This window comes from Heliconius melpomene, chromosome 6, assembly GCF_056956725.1.
Source record: "Heliconius melpomene rosina isolate 202511_hmr_F chromosome 6, ASM5695672v1, whole genome shotgun sequence".
Lineage (NCBI taxonomy): Eukaryota > Metazoa > Arthropoda > Insecta > Lepidoptera > Nymphalidae > Heliconius > Heliconius melpomene.
The window spans coordinates 11625683-11642920 of record NC_140394.1 but is presented as its reverse complement, the minus strand read 5'-3'; the positions used below and the strand labels follow the sequence as shown (position 1 = coordinate 11642920).

General features: G+C 33.7%; 2 protein-coding genes across 3 annotated transcripts; one reads left to right on the top strand and one right to left on the bottom strand.

Annotated features, from left to right (window-relative positions):
- Positions 1-132: 132 nt before the first annotated feature.
- Positions 133-14734, top strand: LOC146538512 (uncharacterized). Of its 2 annotated transcripts, XM_085187103.1 has the most exons (8): positions 133-1829; positions 2296-2409; positions 2943-3563; positions 9105-9412; positions 9554-9769; positions 10285-10396; positions 10921-11025; positions 12114-14734. In XM_085187103.1, exons 1-8 carry the CDS (start codon positions 1689-1691, stop codon positions 12249-12251), a joined length of 1755 nt encoding a protein of 584 aa, XP_085043229.1. In that variant the 5' UTR covers positions 133-1688; the 3' UTR covers positions 12252-14734. The 2 variants fall into 2 exon arrangements, with proteins under 2 accessions (XP_085043229.1, XP_085043230.1); XM_085187104.1 differs by lacking the exon at positions 133-1829 and having other exon boundaries at positions 2932-3563.
- LOC146538511 (uncharacterized) lies at positions 12114-17108 on the bottom strand. Its single transcript, XM_085187111.1, has one exon. It carries the CDS (start codon positions 16937-16939, stop codon positions 16067-16069), a length of 873 nt encoding a protein of 290 aa, XP_085043237.1. The 5' UTR covers positions 16940-17108; the 3' UTR covers positions 12114-16066.
- Positions 17109-17238: the final 130 nt, after the last annotated feature.

The window sequence follows — 17238 nt, the reverse complement described above, 5'->3', positions numbered from 1 at the left end:
CATTCTGTACAGAATGTGTATTTATTTTTAAAAGGTTATCTTAATTAAATATTTGTCGTTGTATTGGCTTGTCTGTGTGTTTCCATGTGTCGAGGCAGTCCCTGGCTTCAGGCTGTATCAGATTACGCTTATCATATCAATGTAACCCACTATACCTGCGATCAAAGCAACCTCACGCACTTACAATGTCATATACAACGGGTACTTATTTCCATTACACCATTCGGTCAAAGCCGGTAAAACTGCATTTCTGTTTGGGATTGAGCCATCGGATTCGTCTGGGTGCCTTATAAGGGATGAAATAATCCATAAATAATACATGTAAAACTAAAGCTTGCTAGTATAACGTAGATTGCCTCAATTTTAAACAAACTTTAGGACGTCTGGCAGAATAAAAGTCCCACGTAAGAAGTCTGGTAATAATAAGTATATTTTTTTACATTATTCTTAAAGATACATTTAAATACGAACGTTTCTAATTTAACATAGGTGAGCGTGTACTTGAAGGTGGCGTTATCTTTTAAATTGGTAAGTACGCATACACTTAAGTAGGTACATATTAGACAATTAATCCTCAAAATTTTAGCTTTGCTAAAATGGGGGTCAGATCTCGGTCTAATAGAACAATTAAAATCATATAAATTCCATTAATGATAATTTGAGAATGACTTAAAGAAGGGGAAGAGCTACACGTCGAGATAACGTTTTTTTTACAAGTTGTAAAAAAAACGTTATCTCTACGTTCGAGCGTGGCTATGTATTTTCTTATATATATACAAGTAAGTATTCTACTTCAAACATACTCTTTTATTACCATGCTATTTCTTGAGCTTTTCAATTGATTATGATCCATAATTTAAAAAAATCATGTACCTAAGTCCCTTCAGATAATCGTCAGATTATGAGTTTATGAGATAACACATCTAAAATCGGTATAAAATTTTAGCTTAAAATTAAATATAGAAACACCCAACACCGAGCACAAAAGAGGCGAATAAAATGTATGAAAACATGCACTTGAAACAGCTGGCAATATGAAGGAGTGCAAAACGAGTGCGACTGCATTGGAATCCCTACAATCACTCTAGGAGACCGTTCTTACGCTTTCTGATTCTAGACCAAGACACAAGACTAACTTAGAAACGGAATGGGCAAGAAGCACTACTGAACTAATAGGAATAGAAAATGAGCATCAACCAATAATAGTGCATTCTGCACAAGGAACTGATAGATGAATTAAAAAAAAACAAAAGATTTAAGGATTTCATCCAGTCACAAAAAACGATAAATGCTACAGGGAAGGACTGGTTGAGTTTTAAAGCGGGGGAGCCTCACTACTATATTTTATTCATTATGGCATGAGACAAAACGTAAACAAAGAAATTCTGTTTCGCAAACTTTTATATATTCTTTTATTTCTGGTGTCGTAAATTTGCTTAAAGATTTTCATTGGAACTGTGGTGTTGAAAAATTTTTTATAAAAGGCTTGTTCGGTACCTTTTTTAGGAATAGTTTCTTGTTTTTAATTTCAAAACTGTCTCTGACGCTGTCAATGTAACTGACAAATGTCAAATATTAACATTAATAATTGTAGAATTTGTAGATCGCCTCTCAGTCGAATACACTAATTAATAATTATTGCTCATTAATTTCAAAAGCCGTAAACTTAAATATTATAATAATATAACATGGAAACTAATACACTAAAATTCGAATTGGATAATATTTGTAGGGGTTGTTTAAGCGCTGATAGAAATCTAAAGCCACTATCAAAAGATTGTGCGGTATTTTTTTTGCATATATTGGGAACAGAAAATATTGTACCAGAGGTAATTTTATAAAATATATCTACAAATAAATTTATGAACTAGATAAAAAACCTCCTCCCTCCACTCAACACCAATGCCTGCAGAATTCGGCGGAATATAGAGAACGGGGTAGTAACGGTACAAAATAAGAAATAAGCACAATATATGTCTCTATTATGCTATAGAGTTTTTTTACCATCACACTATTTCCTGCACATAGAAGGGTAGGCAGAAGGAACTTGGCAACCTAATGTGTAAGATACTTCCCCTTTCAAACACTTTCCTTCCCATCAAACATCAAATTCTAGAGGCATTTTGTGCCGAGTGGCCGAACTCAACACCACATTGTAACTAGAGTGGGAAAATCAATATATTAAATATATTTTCATGTCCATTGAATCTATTCCTTGTTTTATTTTTTACTGATAATGTACAGTGTTTTATCTTGATAATGTGACTACAAGATATTTTATATTATTGTTTTTAGGATTCAATATATTTTAATTTATTACTATGTTGGGAGTGCACTTTTGCATTAAGAAAAATTTTAAAATATCAAAAAAGATTTAAAAGATCTCAAATAGTGTTTCTAAGAGAATGGGTAAGTCTATACTTAATATTTTTCTTAGTGTAAGCACTGTATCTGGCACATAACAGATAGATAGAAAAACTTTATGGCAAACAAAGCTGTTACAGAGAAAAGTAAAGGACAATCTTAAAATAAATCTAGAGTGTGCAAAGGCAGTCTTATTGCTGATAGCAATTTCTTACAGACAACCTTTAAAGAGCATAATTTAGTCTTAAGAACTATGGGCTAGTGCTAATTTAAAGTGTTTATAAAAAAATTGGTAAAAATTAAGTAATTACCTAATATATAATACAATAATACATAAAGTAATAGGAACAAAATATTCACACAAATAATATAAATATACACAAATACAAATATATTTAATATATAATATATATAAACCATATAGGTACAATACTTATTGCAGACCCTACCTACAGATACATACATACCACAATACCATACAGATACCTACATACCATAACACAATATTTTGCCCATTGTCTACTGTGCTATGGAGGTAAAGATGTGAACGTGTTTAATTGGCTTCAGCTTTTTTTCAGGTAGGTCCATTCTCTGTAGAAAGCTTATCTGTATTAACAACTTTCAAGAAAACTAATTATGATACAAGTCTCATATATGACACAGAAGAAATTAAAGATACTAAAATAGATATAAATGTAGACAAAACTGAATTTGAAATAAAAGATGAAAAAACTTATCATATTACTATAAAGGAAGAAATTACTAATGATTTTGCTGGTGATATTTCTAAAAATAATGATTCTGATGATTTTGTCGATGATATTCCTAAAAATAATGATTCTGATGATTTTGACGATGATATTCCTAAAAATAAAGACTCTGATGATTTTGACGATGATATTCCTAAAAATAAAGACTCTGATGTTTTTGTTGATATTTTTGAAGAAAAAGAGGTACAAAAAGAGAAAAAGTATTATTCTCGGGGGCAATGTAAAAAAACTATGAAATGTTCACAAGTTAATTACGATACGGGTATAGACAGACATATAGAGAGTGTTGAATTGAAAATTGAACATATTAAAGATATAACAAGTAAAGGAAAAAATAAAACTAAGGATAGTATGTTGGCTAAAATGTTTATAGCGACGAAAGAAATTATAAATACAATGAATTCAGATTTGAAACAAGATGAGACAAACGTGAGTTATTTTTTTTTTCTCTTCATGTTTTTATTGTTTATTTGCCTAATGTTTCTTTGTTCTTAACGCTGTTTCCTGAATATAGCAGGATATAAGAACATAGTGTTAAAACGCTCCTACGTGCTACCTAAATTTGAGACAGTGTATTGTGTTGCCTCGACCTGTTTTGTCTTGTTATGGTGGAGAAATGCTTTTTTAAAATTTCACGCTGTATCCCGCATGTAGCAATATAGGCAGTGTAAGCCAAGTGCTTAAACACCTCATTCTTCACGCACTGTCTAATGTTCGAGACACTAAGTCATTGTCAGTAACAACACATTCTTAAAATACTCATTTTTAAGGATTTATTTTTAGGAACTCATTTTCACTTTGTTGTCAGTCCTTCCATCCGAAACCTTGGTGGACGATCCCGGTTTGCGCTTGTCCGGTTTTTTGGGTTCCGTAACTTTCAAGGAAAAAAGGAACCCTTATAAGATCACTTTGTTGCCCGTCCGTCTGTCTGTCAGTCTGTCTGTCAAGAGCCTCTCAGATCTATGGTCTCATGATTTCCTGAAAAAACTTATTTCTATAATTACTTATAAAAGTGAAAAGAATTTGAACTCTAAAAGGAATCAAAATGTATAGGTTACCTCCGGTAAGCCTATATATAATTATGAAATTTGGTAGCTTGCATATAACAGGTAGTACTAGTTCAGGAAAAAATTTGAAAAGGATACATTTGTGGTCAAATCGTAAAAAATAATACCCGTAAAAGGGTGTTAGAATTTGGTATTAAATCCGCTAGTCCAAGTGAGGTATCAGAAAAAGCTCGAGACCGTCACGGAACCTTCGCTGGACGAGCCCGACTCGAGCTCATTTAAATATAAAATGCATTATAATAAGCTAACGTATATGTGACAATTAAGTTCAGCTTTATACGTAGGATTTAAAAAAACATATTTTTTGTTTAAAAAAGTTGTTTGAGGAGAACTACTGCTAGCGTTTTACCCTACTAGCGGACGTGCGCAGCTTCGCCTGCTTATTTGGACCCTTAGGGATGTATTCTAATAAACCATGAAACACGTGTTCAATGAAATGTTTTTAATAGCCTGAATTTATTTTTTATAGAAATCGGTGGGGAACTTTTAACTGTTTATTTGCACCGTTAATGGGTGAATTCGAAAAAACCATGAAACACATTTTCAGTGAAATATTTTAAGAGTGAATTTCAAATTTAATAGCAGCGTTTCACCTGAAATAAAACGTTTATTAATTTACTTACCTTATTCGAAGCTTATTAACCCTTAACTGCTCGCATGGGGTCAAAGCACTTTCGCATATCGAAAAAATGCACTTGCAACGGTTGGAACCTCCCCGCGCGCCCGCTAGCCTCTTAATATGTGCTAAAGAACATACTTTAGTACCGTTTAGGCCGCTGCAGGTGAAGGCTAAGCCTCTGCTCTCTTGAGCCGTGACCCCGTGCGAGTACTTACGTAACTTTTTAGGGAAAGGTAAGCTTTTTATATTTTATTGTTTTTAATTAGATATTGATATAACTTTGAAAGAAATATTATAGTGAATGATAATTTCTATCGTTTTACTGGTTTAGAATTTTTTTTTTTTGTATTTTTCGTACAAATATGTTATTTACATAGGTCTTTTTTTATTCCTCAGTTATCAAATATTCTTGCGACAACTTGCAACGGAACTTGTTGAAAGTCATGAAAAACGTCGAACCACGCGGCTATTGGAAGTACGTGGTTTGGAAACTCCACCTGCTCCACCTACCACTAAACGTGGGCGGTGCTGGGCGTGGGCGTGGGCGGTACGGTGCATGAAAAAGAGTGACTGAAAAGTATCCACAAAATGCAGTTAAGGCAAAAAGTTTTTGTGTAATGAGCACTTCATTGTTTACTGCCAAAACTGCAATAACGATGATTGCCATAGTTCCTAAATATTCATGAAATTTTAATGCATGATCTCATGTTGTGCCAAAAATGTTCCTTATTGTAGAAGTTTATATTTTAGTTATTTTTATGCCTTAGAAGATTTAATTTTAAGTTGTGGTTTTTATGTCTTATAGATTAAATAAAGTACTTTCATAATTACTATTCGCTTGTTTCATTAAAAAAAAGGAATCATCAAATTTTATCCATACAAATTGGGGTCACCACGGACCCCGTGCGAGCAGTTAAGCGATTTTCTTCGTGCGAGCAGTTAAGGGTTAAATGAGATAGGCACTACGTTTCCCGCCTGTACTTCCTACTTAGGCCACGCCTTTTTCCCCTGACGTCACTTCCACTTGGCAGTCCCTTCCTTTTGACAGCCGTGGGTAAAAATATTCATTGCGTTTTAGTAAACACCAGGCAGCGATTAATCGCAAGCTTCGAATAAGGTAAGTAAATTAATAAACGTTTTATTTCAGGTAAAACGCTGCTATTAATTTGACTGTCCCTTATTCGAAGCTTATCAAATGAGACGTGTTTGTTATCGCCTGGTGGAAGTGACGAACGCCAATGTGATAGCAGTATAGATCACTTGAAGACTGTATACTAGAGTAGTACACAGTATAGGTATATTGAATGCAATATAAACTAGAAAATGTCATAAGGCGTATTCTAACAAATCTACTTTTATATGAAATCACAATCATTGAACTCTTACTTTAGAGTGAAAGCAAATTTTATGAGAAATAAATAAAAAGAAAAATTGTTATTATAAAAGTATAACTAGATATTGCTTTCTCATTTTAATGAGAAATTTTATTACAATTATTCATACATTTATCATCAAAATATAATAAACATAATTATTTCAGGCATACAAATCACAATTGTCAAACGATTTTAGAAACAACCGCAGATCTAATGCTTCCGGAGATAGCTTACACGCCCGCATCCTTAAACAAGGATTTGACCTAACCGCCTATTAATGTACGTGACGCGGGTCTGGGCTCACCTCCAATATTGATAAAAAGGTTAAACGATAGTCTTCTCCGATCTTCAAGTAATGATTTTGTTAATTTTATCTAGAAAACGGGGTCCATTTTCTCATTTTCCTTATTAGCCAATAATTTACATCCTGACTACAGATTTGTTTGTACAGACACGTAATAGAATCGTAATATTACGTACAGACACGTAATAGAATCGGATTTGACCCAAATGGTGGCCAAAAAACTATAAAATTATCATCAAGGGTGTAATTGTCTGAACCTACTGTTAACAAAGTCAAGTCATGAATTCTTCTTCCTGAACAAAGTAATAGCAGAGCATCTGTATGTCTTTGCACTTGGAAAACACTCCCCTCAGAACTTCCCTTATAACAACTTTGAAAATTGCGGATATTCGGTGCGGCCGAATGAAATGAGGCATGTAGCTGGTAACTTATTAGCCACCTTCGGGGGGGCTGCATGAGAGCAATGTGGATGCGGGTAACTGCGGTTACACCAAACTGAACCCTGCGAGGGCTAAAAATTTCGATTGGGCCCCTGCGAGGGGCCGTCTGACTTTTTTAGAGCTGCCTGCGAGGCAGAAGTCATATTTGTTTTCTGGGCAAGCTGCATGAGAGCAATGCAGACGCGAGTAACTGCGGTTACACCAAGCTGAACCCTGCGAGGGCTAAAAATTTTGATTGGGCCCCTGCGAGGAGCCATGTGACTTTTTTAGAACTGCCTGCGAGGCAGAAGTCACATTTGTTTTCTGGGCAGGCCAGAAACACTTCTAAATTCCACCAGCATGTTCTAAACTACAGTAAACTTTTCTGCGCTGAAAAGATTAGTAGCTGACGGAGGAACCTTGCGAAGACCGGATTTAGCAGCCAAATCCTCAGCCAATGGCCACAGATTAATTGAATTAGATCTGTGGAGCTTTTATGAAAATCGGCAGACGAGCAAAGAGCGCTTATTAAAACGTCATAGTTCGACATGTCGCAATCTTCGCCCACGACAGTAGATCCCGTAAACCATTTTGTAAAGCTTCCAGTTGCTTAAAAAATACACATGTTTAAGGCAGCATTTCAAGCCCGGAGGAAAAATTGTACCTACAATTTATTGAACGTCCGCGTATTTGACATCAAACCAATATCCTTTATCCAAATGTGTATGATCAATAAGCATTGAAGGCCGTTGAAGCCTTAGAAAATAAAAGAATTTCAAAAGAGAGAGTCAAATCATTCTTACAATTAACAGATCTTCCAGAATTTTCATAAACGATCTCATCATTTATACGGTCGCTTTCCCCCTGCCATAAGCGATATGACATGATCATTATTAAAATCTGCACTCACTTAAAATCAGCACTCACGTAACAATGGCTATTTCTTTGGAACACGACCTTTCCACTTTCTATTCATTATATTTCTACGGAGTTTACTCTTCGAATCATTTGACGAGGAAGAACTACTTGAACTTAAGGACCTTCGCCGCTGCTGATTCGGTGAGAAAGAAGTTCCCGAAACCACGTGCACTACATTGTTTTCCATGCTAAACACAAAAAGGGAACACTATTCTCCTAAACAAGATGAGAGAATGATTAACTTTTATTAAAAATTAATCAATTAGTTACACGAAACAAAGCCGCTAACATTTACGAAAGTAAAACGTTAATAAAATATAAGAATATAAAATCTGAACGTAGATTAACAAATTATTTCGGGTTACTTAGCCATATAATTTCACTATTCAATTTAACATTTAATAAATTAAATGAACGAAATGTGAAGTGAAAAGAAAAAATATACATTATTAAAATAAAGTAAAAACTTACTTGTATAATAATTTTAGAGTCGGAATACGTACTCGGATGACGACCGACTCGGCGGGAAAATAAAACGCCAATGAATATTTTTACCCACGGCTGTCAAAAGGAAGGGACTGCCAAGTGGAAGTGACGTCAGGGGAAAAAGGCGTGGCCTAAGAAGGAAGTACAGGCGGGAAACGTAGTGCCTATCTCATTTAATAAGCTTCGAATAAGGGACAGTCAAATTAATAAAAATCGGTGCCGATTTTAATTTTTTTCCATACAAACTTTTTTGATCCCTTTAGGGTTAAAATTTTTCAAAATCACTTCTTAGTGGATGTCCTGATTACGAAAGTATGTAAATATCTGTCCAGATTTCACGTTTCTATGCACGGCAGTGGCGTAGCTAGGGGGGTGCGAGCGGTGCGGTCGCACCGGGCATCAAAGTCGACGATCACTTTGTTTTTTTTTTACACGGCGGTTACGCCTGTGCGTGCGTCTTACCTTAGTCAGTCGGAACATGTCCTTTTATATATATAATTAGATAAGTAGATTAAGACGTACTCGAAGAGAAGGTTATATATAGGCGCACAAAGCGTGCTACCGTAAACTTGAGGAATGAAATTTTTTATATTCTCATTTCTTCGCTCTGGCAACATGAAAGCGCAAATAGCAGCAGCGTCTCAAGCAATCGGCGGAAAATAAGAAACAGAGTGTCTTAACACTAAGCTTACCCTGACCACCTGTTATGCGAAATACAGTGTGAAGCTGCTTTTTTTAAAATATTGAAGTACTTATATATGTTTTGTTCACTTCCATTCAGGCAAATGGCGTAAAATGTTCGCATTGTGAAATGTACGTACCAAATCTAAATTTGTTAAAAGAACACTGGAGCGAACACACTTTAAATGCTATTAAATGTATATACTGCGATAGAATGTCAATTTATAATACCGAAATGTCTAAACATTTGAAAAGCTCTCATAAATACAGTTTTAAATGCGAATGTGGTTATGTATGTCGACACCGAAAGACTTATTTTCTGCATTTTAGAAAGTATCATTCAGAGTTTGTGTGTGATCATTGTACGAGTCGATTTAATAAAAAGGAGAATATAGAGAAACATATGAGGTAAGTTTCTTTTTATATTTTACTAATATTGCCCTACCCTATCCCTATCGGGGTACTTACTCTTTTACTCTCTAACGGAACTTTTAAAATTTAGAAAATCATATAATATCTCTTGCTAATTAATTAAGTATATTGTTCCAGGCAAAAGCATTTGCCCAACAAATGTGAGTTATGCGGTCGTGTATATTCAAGAAAAAGTAGTCTTCAGGCCCACTATTGGACATTTCACAAAGAATTCAATGGGCAGACCAGTGAACTGACATACTGTGTGGAATGCGACATGCAGTTTGAGAATCACTTCTTGTATAATAGACATTTGAAGACGGTTGTTGCTCATAAGCGGAGAACGCCTAAAAAGTGAGTGAGTCTTTTCCTCATTTAAAGCAGAATAAATGAGTTGATATATGTATATGGTGTTCATAATTGAAAAGATAATTTGTTTTGTTTACAAGTAAAAAAATAATTTATGTCCTATATTCTTAGTGGCTATTTCCCATATTCACGAAGGCATGAGATAAATATTAAGTAAAAAAATATATATAGAACTTATTAGTTAATAATAATTATAATATAAATTTGTCGATTTCATAGATAATGGTTTTTATAATTATATTTTAAATTTCATAATAAAGTGAAGTGAAAAAAAATACAAATGTAATAATCAAAAATAAAGATTCTTTTCTTATTTAAAAGCCAAGGACATTGAAAATATTTAAAAATCCAATATATTGAATCAAATTTCAAATCTAAAAATGTTTCTATTCACCCCAATTTTAGATAACTTTACATTAACATAACGCGTTGTTGTAGAAGATGTACCTAAATTATTTTGACATTTTATTTTTTTGTATTTAATTTTTTTATTTTTGCAGGTTTCCGTGTTCTGACTGCGGTAAAATTTTCACTAAAAACATTTATATGGTTAAACATTATAATTTAGTCCACAAAAAAAAGACTGACTTTTACTGTGAAATATGTGATAAAGTAAGTAATTAAATATTACATATTATTAATTTCCGTTCTTTATTTACCGGAGAATTCTGGAGGCATTGCACATTGAGTGGCGGAATTCAACGACGCACTTTGTCTTGATTGCAATTCATTTCCATGAGTGCGAATTTAACCTACTACCTGTCGGGTTTACAGTCACTGCGCCACGACTGGCCTCGAGTATTTAAAATGTGACTAAGTATCTCATATAACGCAGGCAGGGCGGAGCTAATGTTAAGACACTACTGTCCTCACGCACCGGCGAATTCTTCAGGCATTGCGTGTCGAATGGCGGAACATAACACCTCGCTTGGCCTCGTTACCAGAGCGGGGAAGTAAATATATTTAATATTTCGGTACCCCGAGTGCACAATTGAACCCGAAACCGTCCCATCTAACCGCTGAACTACTGCTTCAGGACGGCCTCACTATTATTATCATTGATTATATTGAATTATTAGTAAAGCCAATAAATTTTGTTACATGTGTTCTGTAATATATAATTTTATTATTTACAGTATTTTTCATCCGCATTTTCTGTCCAAACTCATACAAAGTATGTTCATTTGAAAGAAGAGAAGATGAGAGATAAAATGTGCCAAATATGCGGCAAATATTTCTTTGTGAGTTATTTTTTTATTAATACCAAGTCCATCTACAATTATTGACAAAAAGATAAGATTTAGTTTTAAGATAATATCTTATTAATACATTATTGTTGTCTTAGCTTTATCCTGTATTCGATACACAGCATATTAGGTAGAGGGAGCCTATTGTAAAGAGATTCCGTTTCCCATTTTCCGCCTAATTCTGGACGCATTGTGTATTGAGTGGTAGAACTCAACGCCGCGCTTTGCCTTCTTACCAGTGCCAAGAAATGAAAATATTAAAAATGTCACTCTCTCAAGTGGAAATCGAACCCACAACTTTTTTTAAAGTCACCTAAGAATTGGGATCTGCCACATGCTGTGCACGGAGGGTAGAGTTAAGCGAAGCTACGTTGCGCAAAATTTTGCGAAATTTTCTGCAAAATTTTCCGCACGCGCTGGGTTAAGTTAGTTAAAGTTCAAAGTTCTGTGCCCGTCAATTTCAAAACGTTCCATAGCTTAACTCTATGGGATACATTTTGACCATTTACTTAAAAACTACAATTACAATTATCTCCGTGTGCGCTGTGTCGTTCGCGGAGCGACCAAGAACTGAGGGCCTTTATCTGTGGTTGTACTGTGTCATTAAGGATGTTGCCCGTAATCACCACGCCGGGCATGCGTGTTGGTCATCACAGGACGTAACTTCTCGCACCTGTAACGCTGCTGCCCATTACCAGTCTAAAATTTAGCTACGTCTAAATGGAATGGTTATACCGCCATTAGTCGGTCGACAGAGCCTCGTTCGTTATTTGGCAGGCGCCACGTACCACATACAGGTGAGGTTGACTGGGAGTACTGAGATGGGATTGTACCCTTACACCCCACCCCCCTGCCGTCCACAACGTTCCTGCAAAATTTCAGACATGGTTTAACGGTGTAGTAGGAGTAGCATTACAACGAAACGCACTTTTGACCACTAAGAGCTTCGCTTCACTCAGCTCATTGGACATATGTCAAAGAGTTGTGGTAGTAAACGTAAACAGTATGAACAAATGTAAATAATTTAATATAATATCTTGAATTTACACGATAATCTTAATTTTCTTTTGCTTTTTTTTCAGACAAACTCAGGGTTAAAAAAACACACAAGAACTCATACGGGAGAAAGGCCATACAAATGCAGATATTGCGATTCGACATTCACTCAGGGAAGTTCCAGACGTACACATGAAAGAACACATCATAAGAATGTTGAATAAATCAACTTCACGCTGTATCCCGCACTGAGCAGAGTAGGCAGAGGGAACCTAACACTCAACGAAACTGGTGGACCTCGACGCCGCGCCTTACCTTGACACCAGAGCGAAGAAATGGAAATATAAATCTAAATAAATATGTAAAATATTTATTTACATTTATATTATTTCTTCGAGTGGGGATCGATCCCACCACCAGTCGCGTTTACAATCACTATTTGTGCCTCTGAGCCACAACTAACCTTGATGTTGAAAAAATAAAATTAAATAACTATTGTATTTAACTGATTTGGTTGTTTTGAACATCCTGTATGGATGTATATTTATTATTAACACAGTTGTCGTAATTAAATATTTTAGTAACTACGTTTAGATTGTGTATCTGTTTGTGAGTTCTGTATTTCCATGTATTGCGGCAGCCTTATAGGCTAGATTCGATCATGCTAATCATATCGATGTAACCCGCTATACCTGCGGTCAAAGTTACCTCCTGCATATACAACGCGTACTTAATGCAAAACACACGGGCGAAGCTAGAAAAAGTGAAATCTTGTACATTAAAAAGGCTGTAGGAAAGTTTTTTTAGTTTCACACTATATCCCACACAAGCAAGGTAATAAACTAGTTATAAGATACTCCATTCTCCATTAAGATACTTCGGTTTCACATTCCACCGAATTTTGGAGGCATTGGTTTGCCTCGTTACTAGAGGAAAGAAATAAAACTATTAAATATTTAATTTCCAGCACAGAAATTAAAATACTAAGTATTTTCCCAGAACCCAGACTGTGGCATTTTCAGTCACACGCTTATGTCCCTGGGAATTATTATATTAAGAATTTTCGTATTTTCCTGCTCTGGTAGACAGGCGAGGCGTGGGCCTACCGGCACTCGAAAGTAAATATCTCAAAAATAGGTTCCCTCTTATATTCCCTTGCTATGAGGATAAATGCAAGAATCTGCTTTTTTCTATAATAAGGACATCAATCATGGCTTAGTAGATCAGCGTGATACTGTAAACGCGAAAGTTTTTAATTTTATTATTAATATTTAAATAATTTTCGTATACCCACATTTGTAAGACAAATGCAATATTGGGTATATATTACAATAAAAAAATAATAAAACAAATATAAAATTTCAATACACTTTAATTCATTTAAAAATAACTATTACAATATAATATTTATCATATAATTCCATAATTAATTAGATCAGCCTTATTTTATATCTAGCCTACAATTCATGAAACTTAGGTACAATGAGTAAACTTGAAACAAAAAATTTCTTTTTCTGCTTTACCTCGAATTTTTATTCGTTTGGGAGACATTCTTGGAAGAACTCTAAACACTTACTAATATTCTAAAGCTGAAAGGTTTGATTGGTTGAATGCTTCAATCTCAGGAACTACAGATTTGGTATGTACAAAACTATTTTCTATTGCATTGAAATACAATGAAATTTAGTATATTATTAGACAATACAACATTTTTTCGAAAACCGGGAAAAGGTACATCGTATCACTAGGTTCCGTTTGCTTACAAAGACTCGAGGAAACATCACACCCCTACAAAAGAAATGAGCTAAGTCACTCCGTAGTCCGTAGCTTCTGATTTTACTAATTAGCAATATAATTGGTAATAAACACCATTAGAAATAAACTAAAGTATTTGCAATTGCCAACCACAATGAATCCATGGAATGCAAGAAAAAAAAAAGTAGGTACCAGCTACCTCCTTTTTTTTTTTAGTTTAGCTCACTTTTACTCTTAGGAGTGTGACATAAAATCCGAACAAGTGCGAGTGGACCTGAACGAAGGACGTGCACGAAGGGTTCCATGCATCTATAAAAACTAGATAAAACAATCACAATTCTTGTATCGGAGTCCCCAAAGATATTTATTTGGTTCTGTTCGTTCAGCGACGCAAATATATCATCTGGTTTTGAATATCTGCTGGGCTTGTATTTACAATCCGCTCTCAGCACAGAGATCGACCTTGAAATGCCGTTTTTATTTATAGATTATAATGTAGAAATGAAAATGGCATCTCAAAATCTTTATCAGAGTTAAGGGTGGATTATAAATACGGGCCCTAATATTATAACTCACGCAAATCTTCCTAAATATTATATTAGGCCATTTTTTATAGTTTTAAATAAAAACAATATTTTACTTAATTTGTTTACACTGAATTCTTTAATTTAATTAAATTTTCAAAAGGCCATCTAACTCTTTAAATTATAAACGCGATAGTTGTGGTTTCGATTCCCATTGCGGGAAATGATTTAACTGTCTTTCCACTGATCACTGATTTAAGCACTCCTTTTTAATAGATGTAAAAATTAAGAGCAAATTTAGTTTCTGTACCTTACTTTATTTGAAGATCTCTATTTTATATTACACAACTATTTTATTACAAAGTGTTTGTATGTATGTAAATATATTGTCATTGATCATGTTTTGTAAATAAAGAAAATATATATTATTTATGGTTTTTTCTTTTTCAATTATGAATTGATTAAAAATATTGATAAAAATAAATATTCATTCAAATTACAATTCTTGAAGATAATTAAATATTGTTTTAAATAAAATAAAATAATATGAATAAAAAATCACAAATCAATGTCACATATAACTGGCATTTTACATAATATGTAAAAATAAATTTAAATATTAAATCTATGGTTCACAGATATAAAATGATGTTCTATATCTTAATTTTTCTTATTCTATATTTACATGTTTAAAACTATAGCATCATATGATGATTTTTGCAGGTGTAGGGCAAACAGAATATATTTTTGATACAGTTATTCTCAACCTTAAACATTATTTTATCTTTACAAAATAAATATATTTTTTTTATATATTTTTACACTTTGGATGGTTTCAAGGTCCAGGTTTGAGTCCTGCTACAATTATTTTATTTATATTTCTCAATATTTTCTTTCTATAGTGAGAAAATATGTTAAAAAAATAAAACACTATTAATTTTAAATATAAAAAATAAAAAAAATTGCAAAGCTAATAATGCAAAAAAAATCAGATTCATGCTTTGTATGCTGTAGGTAAAGGGAACACAGTGTCAAGACGCTCCATTCTTCACTTTCCACAAAATTGTTTTTGCTTTTTCCTTGATTCCAGAGCGAAGAAATGAAAATATTACTAATATAATAATTCTTAATAAATAATTCTTAGTGTGGGGATCGAACCAAAATCATAGCATTACAATCATACCCTTGGTCCCCTGAGGCACAACAATCTCAATAATAATTAAATGTATTTTGATAATGTTATGTCAATGAATATCATATATTGAGGTTGAGAATGACTGCCTTTATATATTTTCTATATAAAATAGAACCTAATGTAAGAAGTATATAGCAGAAAATACAGTCATATCCATTTATTGTTCAAATCAAAATAATTTCTTTTATGATTTAACATAAATAAGTGATTATTTTTAATATTGTATATGCAATGTAGGTGCTGTTAGGAGCAGGAGCACAACCATGTAACTACATGTGGATGTGGATGGTTTGATTTCCACTCAGGGCAGTGAAATCTCCATTTACAAAACAAAGCATGGTGTTGAATTTCAGAGATGGAACAATATAGAACATTCACTTTATTTAGTAATCTTACTAGAGAATGAAATTAAAATAATTTACTTCCTAGTAGTGAGATTCAAACTCACAACCAGTCTTTGCTTTTACAGTGGAACAATGACTTTAAAATTTTATTCTATTTTACACATTTCAATATAAATGGAGATTGCTGTATTTGCTTCTATATGATACATAATTATTTAATTTTAATAGGACACTGGTGGTACCTGTGGCATCATGTTAGTATAAATACATTGATTCTCAGGTTTCATTTGTTGCATCGGCAAATGAGACATTACATTAGGCATCGGCTGAACACTCTGAGCAGTTTGTTCTGGCTTAATTTTGTTCTTTTTCTCACATTTCTTAAATTTAATACCTAATTTGTTTAATAATATCAATCTTAAAGACTCCTTACCACCTCTATAGTTTAATTCGTGTTTTGCCGCTGTTAGTATTTTACCAAGGGTTGGTACTTCTTTCCGCATTGAATAACTATTGACAATACCTCTCAAAGCACATAATTGGAAATAATCAAGTTGCACTTTCGTCTTTCTTACCCTTTTTTTCTTTGGCCCAGCTATTTTAGTATGTGTAGCCTCCGCTCGTAAACCTTCACGTTTTATACGTTTTATAGTACTTTCCGATAGCCCTGTGGCTGCACAAGCGCGTTTAACAACGTTCTCCACTGGGAATGCGTAGCCTCTATTCTGTTTTTCACTTTCAAAGAACTTTATGACTTTAAATATAATTTCCCTAGCCTGACCATCGATAGCTTCCTTCTTCTTCTTCTCCAACCTAGGTACCAATAGATCTTCACGCTCTGTTTTATTTTGAGTAACATTTTGGTCAGCTGGTTGCTGTAAAGGCGCCTGTATCTGCATATGATTGACTGGAACGTCATGAATATGTGTGTCTATTTTAACATTAGATAAATTTACATCGTGCATATTATGTGTGTCCAACTTTACGTGGCTTACGTTCACGTCGTGTATGTGATTGTCCATTTTAATTTGTACAGGCATTTCATGGATATGGTTATCCATTTTTATATTTACAGATACATCATGTATATCCATTATTTCTATCCTATACGGATCTTTAATTTATCCTTATATCAGGAAACTTATTGTATAATATATTAAATTGATATTAATGCCTTTGTTTTGTGTAGAAATTGTTTATTTATATTAACAAATGAACGTCTTATGAAAGGTATAAACGCCATTATAAACAGTTAGGCAGATAATATATTGCTATAATTGAAGTTGAATGTCAAATTTTGCCTGATAATAGTGTTTAGGTGTGTTCGAATAAATTATATAACTGGAATTGTATTTAATTTTTCTTTATATTTAAGGCAATATTTTTTATTTTG